The 19685-nt window shown below is 37.6% G+C and overlaps 1 protein-coding gene across 1 annotated transcript in view; it reads right to left on the reverse strand.

Moving 5' to 3' along the window:
• Window positions 1-10176: 10176 nt before the first annotated feature.
• The window catches only part of LOC107659267 (transmembrane protein 132C-like), a 150932-nt gene continuing 141423 nt past the window's right edge, over window positions 10177-19685 (reverse strand). The window contains exons 7-9 of the mRNA XM_016448150.1: window positions 18475-18748; window positions 17090-17281; window positions 10177-11542 (exon numbers count right to left, since the gene is read on the reverse strand). Coding sequence (XP_016303636.1) covers window positions 10346-11542; window positions 17090-17281; window positions 18475-18748 — 1663 coding nt within the window. The 3' untranslated portion in view covers window positions 10177-10345. The remainder of the gene's footprint in view (window positions 11543-17089; window positions 17282-18474; window positions 18749-19685) is intronic.

A 19685-nucleotide genomic window follows, 5' to 3' on the forward strand; every position in this document is an offset into this window, starting at 1 on the left:
TGTGGTGGATCTAAACTCTGCAGGAAAGTGGCCTTCCAGAAGCAGAATTGGACACCCCTACTTTACAGTTCCACAGTACTCAAAAAATTTGCTTTGGTTGAAAGGACGAGATCTCTGTGAGCATCTGAAATCTTTCAGCCCTCGTTCTATACATAATGTTTAATTAAATTTTGTCGTGTGGATCTTCATTCATACCTTGTTTGGGACAGGAACGCATTGCATCTCCATACTGTAATGAATCAATGCATTTATGTCTTCAACTGCCTCATCTGGCAGAAGATAACAACTGCTTGAGATGTGTTCTTTGAGGCCGTGGATAATTGTATTTCATGGAATTGCTCATGATGTTCCTCAAAGGTTCAGCTGTGGGTTAGTAGATCTTTTTCATCTTTCTTTCCTCCAATGGGTTGCTACGAAAAGTCGCTATATCTTTTTCTTCATCTAATAACATCTTCAAACTGAAGTAGAATCCTTCTTCCTCATTGTGTCTGTGAAGTATGACAAGCAGAAGCCCAGAGCAGCGAGCCACAGGGTGTCTCTGACCAACTCATGACCCCCATCATCCTCACCAGCCTTACACAGCCGTACGTTCACCTTCATTCCTCAGCCACCAAATCATTTGCCAAATATTAAACCTCGTAGTATTTCAAAAATGAGGTTTTAAAATATTTGATTCAAAACTTGAAATCCCCTGTTTACTGGAACTGGCTATTCTCTTGCCATTTTAAACACGCAAGACAATTTTAAAAAAGAAAAGAAAGCAATAATTAGCTAAAGAAAAAACTTCATGTGAAATGGTTGGAAATGAGGTTTGTCCACTCCATCAGTGAACTGGATTATATAATGCTTGTTTATTGTAGTGTATACTTTGGGCAACACTTGTTCCAAATTTGAGATTTTTGTTGTTTTGACTATGTCAAGATTTATAAAGTTACTTGCTCATAAATTGAAGGTTTTTAAATTGTTATGGGTTGTACAACTGATTGGTTTAAATTGAATATTTATTGAACCTTTTATTTTTGTAGTTTATGCTCAACAGGGTAAGACAATACTCCTGTTCTGATTTATTTAAAATTGTGCCTCGGGGCATGTTTTTATGGTACACTTTTTTAAATTTTTTTTTAAACACAATTTTAACAATACTTTTTAAACATTTTTTCCCCTTCTCCTTTAGTTCAGGCACCGTTTGCACTGAATTGCATTTCTTTGGTCACTTTATTTATTTTAAATTTGAAATGGACACTAATTGGCTTTCAGATGGTAGTCAATAAATTGCAAGGAGATTATTTCCTAAACATCAGTTAAGTAGTTGGAAAAAACTTCAGTGCAAAATACTTTTTTTTTTTATCACATTTAGTTGTGTCCTTAATAGAGGTCGACCGATAGTGGATTTTGCCGATACCGATAGCTAGGTTGGACCACACTGGCCGATACCGATTAATTAACCGATAGTTTTTAAAATGGATACTGAACAAAAACTAAAATAATGCTTTATTAAAAAAAACAGTACTGAACCATACTAGTAGTAGTAGTAATAATAATAATAAAAATGTTGAAATTAACACACTCTAACAAGGAACAATACTTTCATTACACAGCTTTCATTAATCTTAATGGAGTCTGAAGTTTCCCGCTCTGTTCAGCGTGCAGTATCACGTGTCTAAACAAATAGCACTTGCTGTCAGGCCGCTCTCGTACTGTATAATGACAGCAGACCCTTCTCAGCCGTTCCAGCAAGGACGCAACCCAGAAAACTATTGGCATGGATTTTTGCCGATAACCGATAGTTCCAGCAAAAAACTATCGGTGCCAAAAACCGATACATCGGTCGACCTCTAGTCCTTAACAGTTTGATTAAATTTGTAACTTTAGTACTAAACCTGTGGCATTACAAGTGATTCTCACTTTTAGATATTTTATCAGGCATTAGATTTCTACTAGCTTGTTTTTAATGATTTTGATCATAAGTGGTAAGGCCAAGCAGTCCATTGCTCTTTATAGTGGTTATGATATGAGTGTATCTGAGAAATTATGAATTTGCACAACAAGTGCTGATATCATGAACCACACAGCTCAGCTGACGTTTTTACAGCAGGAATATCTGAATATGAATAGTGTTTCCTTTGGAAACACCTGCGTCTTGTTTGTAATAATTCATGACCTTTTTAGGTTTGTATTAGGATTTTTGATAAACAACAAACCTCAAGCGCAGATTTTCATCTGAATGAGGTAGTGAATGTAGTGAAATTACATTAGCACTAATCTCTAGTGAAAAATAACGTTTATAATTGAGTATACAGAATCATGAATTTTACATGCAGATACATCCTATAAAAAAAACGTATACCTCAGCTTCATAATGTCATCATGCTGTAGAAGGGCGTCTTGCTTGATGTAATTTTCATGCAAATTTTGCAACGACAACCCTGTTTTTGCTGCTGTTTTTGCCAACTAATTAATTAAGTCTGCTGTCTTTGCTTTGACCACAAGCTTAACAAAATAGTAACAACACTCCCATTATTCCAGAATCAATCACTGAGGGTGCTTTTGAAAATAGTGAGGGTGCGCTGACCTTAATGCAAATCTGTTTTGATCTATATTTTTGTCCCATCTATTGCTCAACGTTTCTACAATACACAATCTCTTATTTACATCGTGTTTATTTGCAAGTACACAGCCAACTCAGCAGCACTGGACAAAATCAACGGCGTTTTGAGCGGTGAGTGGACTTTAACATTTATGCCTCTGATTAGCCATTGTATTCATGAAATCAGCAGTCGGTGAATGGTTAGCCTACATTACTCAAGTCAAAACGTTGGAAATTGAAACCTTTGACGCTCTCCACTCCACACTGCTCGTTTGTCAAATCTGTTTCGTCAATATAATAGCTACTATTAATTTTAATTTTTGACGTGACATGTGGCCAAGTATGGTGACCCATACTCAGAATTAGTGCTCTGCATTTATCCCATCCAAAGTGCACACACACAGCAGTGAACACACACACCGTGAACACACACCCGGAGCAGTGGGCAGCCATTTTTTGCTGCGGCGCCCGGGGAGCCTTGCTCAAGGGCACCTCAGTCGTGGTATTGAAGGTAGGAGAGAGAGCGCTGTACATTCCCTCCCCCCACCTACAATCCCTGCCGGTACGAGACTCGAACCTGCGACCTTTGGGGTTACGAGTCCGGCTCTCTAACCATTAGGTCACGACTTCCCCATTAGGCTACAGCTTCAGCTGAAGATGCTTACCTCTGTCACCTCTGTAAAAGCAGGCCTGCATGGAGGATTGCTTGGCTGTGAAAATTCTGTTTTAAATTGTGTTATACTGCAGAAATCAGAGTCTGAGCGCAAAGAATGTATTTTTATCTTAAAAATGATTGATGCGCACTTGATTCAGAAGATGGCTTAGAAACATACATACACTGTCAGACCAGTTACTGCTGCCGCACATGCGCTGCTGGTGTCGTGCGGCTACTGTAGGCTACTGTGCATTGTGCATTTATTCCATTTCCATTCCAAGAGCAGTGTGGCACTCATAATAGCATGTTAGTCTGAATGTCAGCACAGCTTTAATTACACGTGTCTCGTGCCCACAGACAAGCTATTTAAGGAACAACAAAACTCTTGCCAAAGTCTCTTGCTGGTGTGAGATTGCTTAAATAGAGCCTTTAACCTAGGATTTCCTTGATATATTTAAGTTTGTGTACTGCTAGAAAATAGAAAAAAAAAATCAGTGCTGAGTTTAAACAAAATAGCATGTATTTAAGTTTGACCTCCTTAATTTGACAAAAAGGTAAAGGTTAATTGCCTTTTTTTTCTCACTGATACAGTGTTGAAAAGGAACACAAATGTGAAATTGAAATTGTATTTTTGACAGTAACCATATTTCAAAGACAGTATAACTATGCAATTACATATAATGTACTTAAATACCACTTAAGTGGAAAACACTACTATGTTCAACTTTTTGAATTTATTATAATTTTAAAGTATAATATATTATCATTAATCATTTAATTTAATATAATTTAAAGTATATTATACTGTAATGAATACTCTTTTTTAAGTATGCTAAAGTGTACTTTTTCACAAGCATGATTGCACATTTAAACTGGTGATCATTGATTATATATTTGAATATGTGCATCACATTTAAAAAGTATATGAATTTAGATTCTACATCTTACTAAAATAAGTTTGTTTGGTTTGAATGATAAAGTAATAGATAGAATGTTCAAAATAAGTATGAAATTCAGGAGAAGTTGCTTTATATCCACTAAAATTCACATTGATACCCATTAATTACCTATTAGACTTGCTTTTTTCTTGTTGGTAATCAGACATTTCGGTGATCACTGACTTATTGACTTTCATTGTAAAAAAAAAAAAAAAAACAACACTTAAGACAACACTAAACATGTATCTTCCTATATGTTTCACAGAAGAAAGTCATTCAGGTTTGGAACTACACAAGGGTGAGTAAATGACAGAATTTTCATTATTGGTTGAACTATAACATAACTATAACTAAGTTTCTAAATAATAAAATTATATATTAGTTTTATGTATATTTTGTATGATGAAAATGTTTGCCACTTTTTGTGAACAGGATATAAAATAGGGCTTAAAGGGGTCATATGATGCAATTTCAATTTTTCCTTTTTCTTTGCAGTGTTACAAGCTCTTGGTGCATAAAGAAGATCTGTAAAGTTGCAAAGACTAAAGTCTCAAATCCAAAGAGATATTCTTTATAAAAGTTAAGTCAACCACGCCTACCTAAAACAGCTCGTTCTAACGCCCCCACATGTCTACGGATCGCCGGATCGGCTTTCACCGTGGACGAAGCGGAGTCCAGCCCGGGGTTGTCACATGTGGTTGCCGCAGGCATCACAATATGGTAAAGGACGTAACATTTCCGTCACACGCTTGAGGAATTCGGCCAATCACAACGCACAGGATAGCTGGCCAATCACAGCACACCTCGCTTTTTCAGACCGATGAGCTTTGTAAAAATCTAAACTTCACAAACAGTTGATTACATATTTTATCAAAATACATCACGAACCATCAGTGGATTAAAATGCGTTATGCTGCCAGATGGCGTAGTTACAGCCTCTGCCAGCAGGGACTAACTGGACCATTCTAACCAGCCAGACCTTGACCCTTTACATGTGACTGATGATCCTGAGATTCAACATACTCAGCCTGCACCTAGTGAGAGGCAGACAGATGCACATGTCATGCCTGAGAAAAAAAGGGCAGTTTATAAATGAAGAACAGGATTTTGTGTTATACGTCATGCTGAAATGAGACGCTCCCCCCTGCTGATGATGCTGGAAAATGAGAAGACGTGATTATAAAAGATGTGTTAATTACAGCAAGAGATCCATCAGTCATTCTCCCTCTCTGTGCCGCAGATTATTCCTCCCCTAGTCAGCTCAGTTTGAAGTGCCCTTCACAGATCACAGACTCCACCTCCATTCACCATACCCCATCTCACCGCTGATAGAGACACATTCAAATTTAATGGCAGGGAGACTGAACAAAAATAGAGAGAAAAAAATGTAATTTATCAGGATACTAGAAAACAAAACTGTCTGTGTGCATGTCAGAAAAAGACAGAAGGTGCGATCTTGTCAGACAGGATACGGGAAAAGAGAAGGGCCTCGGGCAATGAGAGAGGATGTGATTGATATGATGCTCCTGATAAAAGAGAGAAGCGGAACAGCAGAGGAGGAACGTGGATTAGAAATGTTGTACACACTGACTTCATTCAATATGGTTGTTTTCATTAGGCTTAGAGCAGGACATCAATAATCCAACACTCACAGCACCAACTGTAATTGTGTAGACATGGTGCTACTGGTGCGTATTCAATACATTTGGAAAACAAAAGCAGAGTAACTAATAAATAATTACAATAGAGCTGTGTGCACGAGTGGGAGAGTTGTTATTAAAAAGAGGCTCTGGTGAAGTTACGTAGTTCTCTTATTTAGGACTCTGATGACTGAGCAACTAGTGAGTGTGTTAGTTGAACCAAAAATGTTTTTTTTTTTGAAGTGAACTATCCTTTTAATGCCACATCAAACCCGTATGCCTTTCTTTTATCTATGGAACCCAAAAGCAGATGTTTGGCTGGATGTTCATGCTGCTCCATACATCGAATGAGGATGCTGCCACTCTAAAATAACCACACAAGAAAAAGACCATTAAAGTAGCCCATACGGCTTGTGTGCTGTATTTCCAAGTCTTCTGAAACCGTATGATAGCTTTGAGTGAGAAACAGACTGAAGTCATTAGCACTGCATCATTCATGTTCGCCTACATTCAGATACCTACATTCATGAAGACCTGTCATGCCAAGTTTGACAGCATTACTTGTTAACTGTCTCAAAACTGTCACTCACACAAAACTATGTTATGGCTTTTACTACACTGAAAAAAATCTGAAAAGTAAAAAGACTAAAATTGTATTTTCTTGTAAAAACATACTCTAATAATCTTTAATTTACTTGATTAACTTAAAAATTACTGTGTACTTTCATAGTTTTTATTTTTTAAGTTTGATGGTGCCTGTCCCCATTCCATTCCTGTGAAAAAAGTGCAGCATGAACATTCGTCCATACATCATTTTTTGTGTTCCACAGTCCTGCAGTCTAATGCAGGGATCTCCAACCCTGCTCCTGGAGAACTAGGCTGCGTTCCACTCCACTTTTAGACACGCACTCGCGAAATTCCCTAAGCACTTCCCCTCGAGGGAATCCCGCTGCCATTTTGAAGTGCGTTCCACTTCGTGAAGTGGACGAGGGAAGTTTATATGGACAGACCCTCGACCCCTCGATTTTGACCGAGGGAGCGAGTCTGCTTCATATGCACACTTCAGGCCACTCCATAGACCACAATGCAACACGATTGTGACGTCATCACAGATCGCATTTAATTTATCCCCACCCCAAACAACTCTATAATATATAAATTAATTTTTTCTTTTACATTTATAACAGCCCAAGCATACCTATATACATATAGAATGCTGCACCAAACAAATTCGTAAGGGGAAAAATGTAAACAATAAACCAACTCCATAACGGATTCTAAGTGATCAAGGGCTTAGGACGTTCCAGTCAAGCCCATTCCAAGGGTTCCACCAGAATTGAGCACTCATGCTACGTAATCAATGACGTACATCCGAGTAAACGAGACGGAGGGAAGTTTGCGAGTGAAGGGCATAAAAAAACGAACTGGAACGCAGCCCTACTGTCCTGCAAACCTCAGTTCCAACCTGCTCCAACACACCTGCCTGTAATTCAAGTAGCTTAATTAGCTGCTTCAGGTGTGTTTGATTGGGGTTGGAGCTGAAGTCTGCAGGATGGTAGCTCTCCTGGAGCAGGGTTAGAGACCCCTGGTCTAATGGGTTTGAAACAACATGAGGGTGAGAAAATGATGACATTTTCTAAAAGAACAATCCAGTACCATTATCTTGACACCTTCACTTAAACCTGTTTTAAAGATTACACTTCCACACCAGCATTAGTCATGTTATAGGAGATTTTGTATATATTTAACTTTGCATCAAATTAATTAAAGTAAATAAATTAATTTTAAATGAAGACAATTATCCGTTATTCATGATCTATTCCTTATTACAAGTCTCTGGGCGACTGTTTCTGGCATGCCAGACCAGCTCCTCTGTACTTGAACAAGGAAATATTGAAATCTCAAAAACTGCTTGCTAAACTCGCATTCAAATAATATATTTAATATAAAAACAAATAAATCTGACATGCACTCATGTCTCATAATTGTTTCCTGTGCTCACATAGCATTAAAAAAAGCATATTTCAGGTTGGTAAATCCAACGTATAGCTATGTGCAGTCCTTAGTGCTTGTCTCAGGATGAGTGAACCATTTTGGAATATATACAGGTTTGATGGTTAATTGCTGCATTGAGTGCCGGTGAAATACTCTTGAGTAAAGGCCCGTTCACACCAAGGACGATAACTATAAAGATAACGATAAAGATATATGTTCTAAAAATCGTTCTCAATATTAAAGAATAGCAGAGTCCACACCACAACTATAATGATAAAGACAAAGAGAAACGATATCGTTGGAATCACTTTCGAAACGATTTTTCTCCAGCTGATGAACGATAAAGAATTGACAGCCAATCAGAATCCCCCCTGCTGTAACGAGCTCGAGAATTTAAAGCGGCAGACGAGCGTGCGCTTATAATAAACAGACGATATCGTTCACTGGTGTGGACGCTAATATCGTTATCATTATAGTTATCGTTCTTGGTTCGTTCTTGGTTCTCGGGGCGTAATGACCGCTAAACTGTATATTTGACTGTTTTCAATGGCAACATACTAATTATGTCTCTCTTATGACTCTGTACTCTGGAACTTGAGTGTTATTTTAAATGTATATTGTGAGCATAAAATCTTTGATACATGGCTAAAATTTTCCAGTTACAGCAAGAAAATTAAAACATCACTCAAAAGGAGGAGGAATCAGTAAAAGACAAAGAGCTGAGAAATTGATAGAGGAAGATAAGTTGCATTGTAGCTCAATATGTTAGCTAATTAATAGAAATAGTGCCTTGGATTTCAGATTCATAGTAACAAATTACATAACATAAAAGAAGCAGTGTTTGTCTTGTTATAGGGATGAGATAACCTCAAAAATAAGTTAAGATCAAATCAATATTTTATGTTCATACAAACAAGTATATGGGCGTGAAATATTGATTTGAGTTGAAATTGTTTGGTTAGTAGGATGTAATAAGCGGCATAATGTCCATTCAGCTGGTCATAAGGCCCTTAATCACCCTGTCTGGATTTATTTTCTGATGGTGACTGTACATCATCCCTTACATAATCTGTCCTATAACGAACTGGAACCATTTTCATTTTTCATCTAGGTTTTTAATTTTTTTTTATTTTATTTGATTAATATTTACATATTCTTATATATATTTATAAATTCTGTTATTTTATTAAAATATACAATTTGGATGAAGTAAATAAAATGTGACAGCATTTGCTCTTAGTTTGTCTTAGTTAAAACCGAAATTAGTCAAGAACACTGATTTTTTTTTATTTTTTATGTTTTCTTTAATTGGTTAGAAGTGCAGAATCTCTTCCTTCCTGTCTGGCTCTCAGAGGTCTGACGCTGTTAATGATTTTCACTAAAGACTGATAGTTTCCCATTAATAAAACTGAGAAGGAAATACCATTGAGCACGTGCAAGAGGTATCTACTGTAGGTTAATTAGACAATAATTGGCATTTGTGTAGTGAAAGGTTACAATATTTTGGCTTGAAGGATAGCAGCGAAAATGTCACATTAACATGTAGTACAACCATTATAGAATTCATTTGGCCTTTTTCAAGCAAGACTGTTATCATATGCTACAAAAATATTGGCATCTTCGGACTGCCCTTCTTTCCCAATGTTTGAGTTATTGTTGCGAATTAGTCTGGAATTGATTGCCTTAATGTTTTGGAATTTATAACTGATTTAATTTCTTACACCCAGAAAATTTCCATGGTCAAAAATGACTGGAGCCGAGCTTCCTTTAGTACTTTAATAAGGTTCCTATCTCAGTTGAAACAGCTTGTTTCTGACGCTTCAAGCAACGAAAGGTTATAACTGAGATTTGGGAAATAAAATATAATTTAAACAGAGCCTTGAGGAACCGTGTAATTGATTTAGTTAGGCAGTTCTGGGCCGAATAACATGTTTACTGTTCAGGCTGAGGGAAAGGTTTTGTGACATTCTTTACCAACAAAAAGACGACTGAAACACAAATGTCAAACTTGGTGACTCAAGGTCTCTTGGTGAATAATCTAAATATATCCAGAATCTAGCAAGCAATACACTGGCCAGAAATGATACTCGTAGGGCATCAAAATCCAAACCATTCTATGTGCACTTTATTTACAATGATTCACTAATATTACAATCCTTAATCTACATGTCACCATCTGCATACAGTCCTGTAGCCTCATAAGTGAGTGCAGAGCATTGGCAAGCCTGGAAATACAGTTTAGTTTTTAACTACAAAAGGTGCTAAAATAAAATCATTTTAAAAATGAAGAGAATAGAGAACATAATATAAATGAACATACAAAAATGATTTGATTCATCTTGTTAAAATGTCATATTTTGTCTGCTTTGTCCTACCATTGGCATGTCAAACCAAAAGAACGCTAGACATCCTTTATGTAATGGCTGATGTATTGTGTTCAGTAAGGTTTATGTAGCAGTTGTTCCCTGGCTCGTACTCGTCTCTATTACAAAGGCAAAAGGGTGAGTTCAGTTCGCACACAATGATTCAACTACGCAACTTCCTTTAAAGCACTGTCGTTTAGCCGCTCCATGTAGTTTCGTAGTTCCTTGGAGTCGCCAAGCTCAACATCCTGACATACCCACTTAATGTCATTGTCAGGATCGACTCCCAGATTTTCCTTAGCTGGACTAACACTTTCCACAGGGATGGTGGTGAATGTAGTAAACTTCACACGTTTCCTTTTGGTCGTTGGTGAATCACCTTTGCTGTCTTTCCCGGTGCAGACTGTAGCGGTTTCGGCTCCTCGGTGCACCTGGCCTTGAACGTTCTTCTGCAAAGAACCGCCGTTGAGAAGGTGGCTTCCTTCTTCTAACCCTCCTAAACTGGAGTCCATAATGGTGATGTGCTCATCGGTCTGCGGAGACAAACTTACATGGCTCTCCAGAAATTCGGCGTCATTTCCCAGCCACACCCAGTCGTGGGCATGGTTCAAGCTCTCCTGGCCCTCAATCGACATCTCCTTGTGTCGGTACTTGAGAGTATATGAGATGCAATTGATGAGGAAAACCAGAATAGCCAAACAGAAGACGCCTAACAAAGCGTACATCCCAATTTCAAGGTCGGTAAGTCCATGAGGTATTTGAAGGTCGTCCTCATCCACGTTATGTCCTCGGGGAAGGTCCACTTGCGCGGGGAAGTCTGAGAAGTCAATGGGATTGCCGGGCAACTGGCTCCCATCATCTGAGAGCTTGTCTCCACCTGGTCTCCTGATGATTGCCGTTTTGGTTGTGGTGGTGATTCTTCTCATGATACTGTCCTCCATGTCTGAGATGGAGCTTCCATAGTAGTGGTTGTCCATTCCGGTCCTATCCGGGAGAGATGGGTTCTGTCTGCGGTCTCCTGGTCTGTTGTTCATGTCGTCTCCATCCTGGCCGTAGTCGCCGGGTCTCAAGGCGCTTTCGCTACGACCAAACTTCACACGGATGTTACAGTTTCCAGCCGCCAGGACGCTTCGACGCTTAAATTTCTGACACACTTCAGATACCGTCATTTCCACGTGCACCAGCAGACCTTGACCCTCGGCATGGGCAAAAATGACCGGCCACCGGCCTGCTGCATCTTGCCGTACGGACACCATATCCTCATCCAGAGAAGTAGCAGTCAAAACAAAGTGCTCTGGGTTGTATAGGTCCAGAGGAGCCATGGAGCCATCACTGAACTGCAGCCATGCACTGATCAGCGCCTCCTACAGAGCGCAAAGAGAAAAACAAAAGATACGTTTGACTGTATCAGCAATAAATGCATGATATATTTCTACCATATCAGCTATTGCAGGGGTGTCCAATCCTGTTTCTGGAAGGCCACTGTCCTACAGAGTTCAGCTCCAGCCTCAACTGAACACGTCTGAACCAGCTAATCAAGGTTTGTTTAGCATCACTAAAAACTTTTAGATTTGTGGCATGCATGTAGTGCATGCATTTGTGGCAGCATATGTTGTGGCAAGTTGGAGCTAAAACGTTAGACAACCTTGAGCTCGATATTTAATTGTGCATGATAATTTGCTCTTTTGTAACATTTACATTACTTTGCCATCATCTAATGCTCACCTAAAGTTAATCTTTAAAAAAAAAAAATCTTTAAATGCTGTCTTTAGCAGATCTCAAAATGAATATCTATTTTTCATACTGTACATAATGCTGTGATTCCTAAATTCACTTGCAGCACTTAAAATGACTGATTTTAGTGTTTATTGTTATTTTTAACCTATTTAGACAAAATAGTAGAATTTTCTCATCAACATATCTCATTCAGTACAAGGGCAGCACTAGCGAGTCTCAAATCTCAAGATCTATCTACATTGTTTTTAGCCATTATAGGTTCATAATGCAAAAGCCACTTGAAATGAATATTCTGCCTCATAAAAGCCTTATTTTGACCAAATTTGAGTCAGAATCTTTAGAAGGAACTGTAACATATTACATCAAATTTTAAGCATAATATTTCAAATCAGCAATAAAATATCAGAATAGTGTCATATATTTTGCCTCTTTTTGCATTTTCAGGCTGGTCTAGCTAAGGCACATGCACCTTCTAGAGTAAAGAAACATTACTAAAAAAAGTTTTTTTTTGTTTGTTTTTTTAAATCTGCCATCCAGAGTGGTCCGTCTCCTGAAATCAAAGACATACTAAATATCTGCTAAAGGAAACATCTGTCATGACATTTTTTCCTCCAGAACCCCATGTGGTGACACACATGTGAAATATTTCTAGCATAAAGTCACTAAAAACAAAAATATAAGGAACAAAATCACAACGCGTCTTCATGTTTTTGTCACAGGTGCCATTCTGCAAGATGGAGATTCATCTCATTATGAATGTTACGAATGACAGACTATTAAATCATTTTTAAAATAAAAACAAAGCAAAATAGTTTCATGACCAATAATAGATGTGTATGGACAGTGGATTTGATCAATTCTAAAAGTTATGTATTAATGGTGTGTGAGTGGCTACTCATCAGGGGCCTCATTTATAAAATGTTGCATATAAACCGTCCTAAATTTGTTCTAAGATAATTTCTCAAAAGTGCGTAAGTGCGATTCAGAGAAAACTAACGTTCGCACAAAAACACGTACGTACGCCTCTCTTCCAGATGTGACATTTATGTATGTATTTATGTATGATGTAAATGATCTTGAAATTGTGCGCAGCTGACTGGTGTCAGACCTCCGCCTTGTAAACGCCCCCTAATTAATATCATTACCATATAAAAGAGCACACGCCAATATCAGAATTTCTATGCTTGAGAATGACGAGCACAATGAAAAAAAAAACAAAAAAAAACTTTACTGAGTCTGAAATTGAGGTCCTGCTGGCGGAGGTAGAGGTTTGTGCGGGGACGCTTTTTATTTAATAATGTGTAATTATTCTGTGGACAAACTGTGTGTGTTGTTATATTTTTTCAGTTGACTATGATCAAAATTACTAGCCTACTTCTAGAAACAACAGAAATAATAACAATAATAGTAATAATAAAACAATTAGGTTTCCAAATGTAAGAATAAACTACGAATTCAAGTAAAATTTTCAGTCATCTTATAAAAAGTGAGCCATCCTACTTTTAAAATCACTTGCTATGACAACTAATAAAAAGTTTAGTATCACGAAATTCTTGCAAAACTTGAAAAAACATTATTGAAAGAAAAATTGCACGTTTCATATCATAATAAAATAAATTATTACACGATTATGGTCTCCGGTCTGAAAAAAACCTGCATGTGATTTGGCATTTCTTTATATTTACACAGTTTACTAATGCTGCTCAAATGTGCCATTAATGTAGGCCTACTGACACAAAAAAATATAGTGTATTTTATACAAATATAACTGATGTAAATGACAAAAACAAAGTTTAAGGCTGATGTCTCTATTAATTTTCACAGAAGCAAAGCAGCAGGTGTTATAAATAAAAAACAGTTAACAATGTTATTAAATAGAGTATTAAAAACCGCCATTGCACGACATAGGCCTATTCTTATAGGCTACACAGAGAAAACAGTCGGAGATGCGTCTATGCATTTGTTTTTCTATTTTACGCATTAGTAGTAAATCAAGACTTCACAAGTTCTCTTGTAAAATAAAATAATAAAAAAAAAAAAATGGAATAAACCGTGAACAGAAAGCGAGTAGCCTAAAGAACTCTCAACATTAGGCTACTAGGTCAGTTTAATCTTGCAAAAACTACCGTTAATAAAAAATCTGACTACACTGCACAATTAATCTCTTACACTGCATCTTTGTTTTTCATGATGAATTTGGTGCTTGCATGTACACCACTTTTATTATTATTGCAGCTTAGATGTTCAAATAGCTGCAGTACTCCGACTTTGCCACAAGGAAAAGTGCATACGCCTGCTGGCGGTAAGTACTTTTCCACTTCAAAGACCATTTTTATAAATATGAACGTTGCCGTGGATTTTAGCGTACGCACACTCTAAGATCAAATCTGTGCATACGCACATTTTATAAATGAGGCCCCAGGTCTATGTATGTGTGCCTATGTAGGCAGTAAACAATGAGTTAGTTCCCTCATTGTGGTGGAGCCCATGTGTCACTGTGTTTTACTTTACTAATATACTGTCCAACTCCACACAGCAATCCTTTAATGTAGGCCATGAGATCAGAGTGGTCTCTGCTCTACTTGGTGGGTCAGAAGGAGTCAGATTAAAAGATATGAGGAGATAACACAGTGCTATTACGGATATAGGGCTGCATATAGGGATTTGGAACACACAAGCGTCTTAAGCTCTTCACTTACCAAGACATCAATGCTCGCTGTCCGCGAATAACACGCTACAAATCCTTCTACGGGGGAGGGGAAACTCCCAGAGCACTCTAATCATGCACTGAGCCAGCAAATGAGGGAGGTCATGATAATACTTTAAAAGCATACTGTGATCTCCAGAGGGATTTTGCAGTGTGTTTATATATTCTGCATTTGCAATGTGTTTTAAATAGTTGATGTTTTGTTTTTTGTTGTTGTTATTGAAATAACTGATTTATGTAGATTTTTTCACGCTTCTGATGGCCAGCATTCTTGGAAGATGGACTTATTTGGTATTTATTAGTGCAAAGCTCTATGTGCTGTCTGCAACTTATATTCCAAAATGACTTGTATAATGCAATTAACAGCAAAACATGCGCATATGGACACATTTGGATTTGAGAGAGGTATTTGAGCTCAAGTATTTGTATAGCGCATTTCCCACATGCCTGTCGTTTCCATTTCTTTAACTAAACTAGTTTAGGCTTGGCTTTTACAATAAATGTTGCTTATAATGAATGGCTCTATAATTTATGTATAATTTAGCCAGAAACCTAAGGTGCTTAATATGAGCAACACTATTTGTGTGATGCACTACTGTTTGTAGCAGAGTCGCTGTCTAGGTAGAGTATCCCAAATCAGTCATTTGTGAGGCTCCATTTCAGCTATGGACATTTTAAGCACATTTTACATGGTGCACAGCATCTGCGTGTTCTCAGTTCATTTTCAATAGGAGACACGTGGCAGACCACAGATCAGGGACGACGCTGCACACCACGAAAGATAACCGTTATAGCTTGTTGCTCACATGTGTGGAAAAGTGGCTGTGCACATGAGAGATGGGAGGATCACAAGAAAAACTTGTGGACTAATGCATACAGTGTAAAATACCATTTAGGATGCTGCCTTTGTAGGAAATAGGCAAGTTTTTAAACAGTTTTAGTGGTAATTGTGCATAAAGATGAGGAAGAATACTATTTTCTTTGTTTGAAATGTGCTTGAAATTCATGTTTCCATGAAAAACATCTCTGGTACTTAATATGTATTGTCATATTAAGTTCCACAAGAATAAACCGACTATTAAAGCCTCTGAGATACACAAACACATGTATGTCTTGCTTAATTGAAAAGATTGCGTTAACAGCATTGCACTACTGCTATACTGAGGTGTGTCATTTTGATTAAGACTGTCAACTAGAAGATAATTATACAGAGTCCAGGTACCGAGGCACTGCACACCCACCACCTCCTCCGAGTCCATTAATAAAGCCATAATTAAGCATGGCAGATGCAACCATGGGCAACCATAGTTACTTTCATCCCTGGGTTATATATCACACTTGTGCAACAAATGACCAATGTAGAAAAACACCCCTTAATAGGCTGTTATAGAAAGGGAATTGTGGTGAGTTTCAGACGTGTCGTTATATAATGGACTACTGTTAGTGAATGCAAGTGGAGCATTTTCCTGGAAGAATTTTCCAGAGAAACGCACACCAAACGGTTTTCCAAGAGAGTAAAGCTGACTGAATCTTACTGTGAAAAACATTGTTGATCATTATATTCTGATTAATTAATGACAATTTGTGATTAATTCACGTAAACTAATACATAGATGACATGAAGTGTGTTTCAGTGTTGACTCTCTATTTAAAAAAAAAAATACAGACAGTATTTAACATCTATATTAATTAAGTGCAAAATAATCTGCAATCTGAAAATCTGAATCTACAGTATATTAATAATCTAAAATGCTTAGATCACAAAGAAAATAAGAATTGCTATTTGTTCCTCATACAAGATATTGGAACTAATGATTCATCAGATTATATGCTTGTGTAGATGTGAAGAATTTTAACAATGGTCTGATTTTAATAAGTATTTTCATAAGGTGGATATTTACATATTCATGTAAATAAAAAAGCTTTACACACTTTTCTAAACTACACGAGAACAGCATTAAAGAGAAAATAACCAAATTTGATATAAACACTTGAGATTGTGTTGAGTTAACAGGCAATTCTACATACAGATACAAAAATGTATGCGTTTTAAAATGAGTTATAAAATATTTAACATTAAACAAAAGCTCCTGTCCTGGCCATCATTTCACTGTGGTTCATCTCGTTACATGTTATTTTCATATGAGCGACGAATTAAAAGGGTTTAGCTCTGTAGCTTTGTTGTCAACAATAATTGGATCTTCAGCATAAATCACAGACATTTTTCTATAATTTGTTGGTTTTCTATATGAATATTTCCTTTAAAAAATTCATATTTGTGTGGCAGTAAACAGCACACTGAATCTGAGAACATATTTAACTCTTGCATCGCAAATGCTTCTGGCTCGTGCTGTACTTGTAGCTTCTATAATGATATTTAATGAGATTTAAAAAGTATAACACTAGCAAGTCGTCACTGGTTGTTCAGGAAAAAGGTGAATATTCTGGTTTTGTGCTGTGAAATTACCTGTTTAGGATTGCTGAGCACTTCTTGTGTGGTTGCCGTGGCGCTGATGGCTCGGTTACTTCCTGTGCTGAGCTGCAGGCTGAGTGTGAGCCCACTGACCAACTGCAGGCCCAGTTCAGTGATGGTCACTCGATCATCCACAACCCTCACTGTCTTCTCTGCCAGGATGGAGTCTGACAGCGGGGACAGAACCTAGAGCAGAGCATACACACAAAAGCACATTATTAAATACAAGCATCATAGGCAATCTGGGCTGGTGGAGACAGCGCAGCCCACAGGGATTACCTCCAATTACAGGAAGAAATATCAAAAACACAGAGCAGTAAACCCGTCTAGTGATTGATGCAATAAAAAGGTGTTACAGACAGTCTCCTGCCTACCCACACTTTCACTGCAGACAAGCACATATTAGATATCTGGTCTCAAAGCAGACAGGAAAAACAAAATAAATCCAGATGACTAACACCTCCTCAGACACATGTACGCTGCAATATCAGCCCACTTTACTGAAGAAAAATGGGCTGCGGAAAAGGTAACGTCTTAGTATTGGTTGTGTTCAGCCTTGCAGAAAGGGTACTTTGGGAATACCATGATAAAGTGACGGTACTTGATATACAATGAGTTAATGACAAAGAAGTATGAGAAAGAAAAATCTAGCTTAAAACACGAGACAAGTTGTTAGAAATTTACTCTTTCATGTTGGATTCATGAGGTTTTGAAAACTTGTATAAACTTGTATATGAAAAGTTTAAATTTAAAGGAATAGTTCACCCCAAATTTTTTTTTTCCTGAAAATGTTCTCACCCTCAGGTCATCTATGATGTAGATGAGTTTGTTTCTTCATCGGAACAGATTTGGAGAAATTTAGCATTACATCAGTTGCTCACCAATGGATCCTCTGCAGTGAATGGGTGCCGTCAGAATGATTGTTTAAACAGCTGATAAAAACATCACAATTCACAAGTAATCCACACAACTTCAGTCCTTCAATTAATATCTTGAAAAGCTGCGTGTTTGTAATAAACAAATCCATTAAGAATTTTTTTTTACTTCAAACTGTTGCTTCGGAATCTGAATCAGGAAAGAAATATGCACAGATGAAGCAATGTTTACAAGTGAAAACAATACAAAACAGTTCTAAAATATGTTGGTGGATTTTGATGTGAGAGGACAACAGAGGATGGACTTTTACACTGGAGGAAGAGGTATTATGGATTATGGACCTGTATTTTGGCCAACGACAGTATTTCTACAAATATGAAATTGAAGAGACTTGCTCCTCTCTGATATCATTTCCTATTTAGTTTTTCTCCATGCATTTTGGTCAAACCACATGAATTTTAATTGGCAGACAAACAGTTTTCAAATATTGAAAATATGCATACCTGAATGCTGGTCATGCCTGTGTCCATGCCCTCCAAAACCCGTCCCTCTCTTAGCTTGGCGATTCGTGGATCCTCTACTTTCAGGAAGTCCCAGACTAACTCCGTAATGTCCACCTGCCAATCACTGCCCAGCATGTGGGCCACCTGACCTTGCGTCTCTGAGGATTCAGCCACAAAGTGTGTGAGCACACGCACCATGGCCCTCTGGTACTGTAGAGTACATGTCTTTCCTCTCCGCTCTTCATCATCGTCATCTTCACTGTCCCGCGTTGACCTGGGAATGGAAAGGATACATTTTTGAATCTGCACGCAGAATCTTCAGCATATTTATAAACCAATCATGTTTTTGTTAAACTCTTCAAAGGTTTCATTAAATATTTTTTATGAAACGTTTCACAAAACCTTTTTTTCCCCCAGAAATAACTGTTTGTTGACACTCCTAAATTACGCTTCATTAGGCTGATGCACTTAATCAAGGGAAGCCAATTAAGCATATCAGTTTAATTTAATACTCTGCGACTGAGTGACATTTCCAGCAAAAGCTGGAAATACAATGAAGCATTTGCTTTCATTCAGGACGGATCATCTAGGATTGATGTTAGAGGTCATTGGATCAAGGTAAAGAGATTCACAAAGAACACATTCATATTTGAAGACAGAGCTTAAGGTGATTTAGTAATCAAAGATCAGTTCAAGTATTACAGTCAAAATCACTTCATGAATGTTTATTTATCCCATGCGCATCATCTATGGGTGAAAAATTAAAGTAAAGGTCATAGTGCTCTTTAGATGATTTTTGCGTGGAACAGCAAAAACATAAAATCACTGGAAGAAAAACTCCATGTTGTGTTTAAACATTGAAAATAGATTGCATTAAACTAATTTCTGGCTATCTGTGAGGAAGGTGTGTGTGTGTGTGTGTGTGTGGGGGGGGCGGGGTCCTCTGGATCAGATTACAGCGTGTGTTGTGTTAATGTGACAGATTGACTTTCCTGGTACTGTAATTGAACCCATTTCATAATGCGATCACATACAAGAATTACAGAATGAAAGAATACTCCACTCACATGCAGAACAATTGTTTTGTTCCACCTCATTAATTAATTCTCTCCATTACCACACTCACACACTCACACACACTCACACACTCACACACACTCACACACACACACACACACACACACACACACACACACACACACACACACACA

Source organism: Sinocyclocheilus anshuiensis, unplaced genomic scaffold (assembly GCF_001515605.1).
Source record: "Sinocyclocheilus anshuiensis isolate Anshui unplaced genomic scaffold, SAMN03320099.WGS_v1.1 scaffold884, whole genome shotgun sequence".
Taxonomy (NCBI): Eukaryota; Metazoa; Chordata; class Actinopteri; order Cypriniformes; family Cyprinidae; genus Sinocyclocheilus; species Sinocyclocheilus anshuiensis.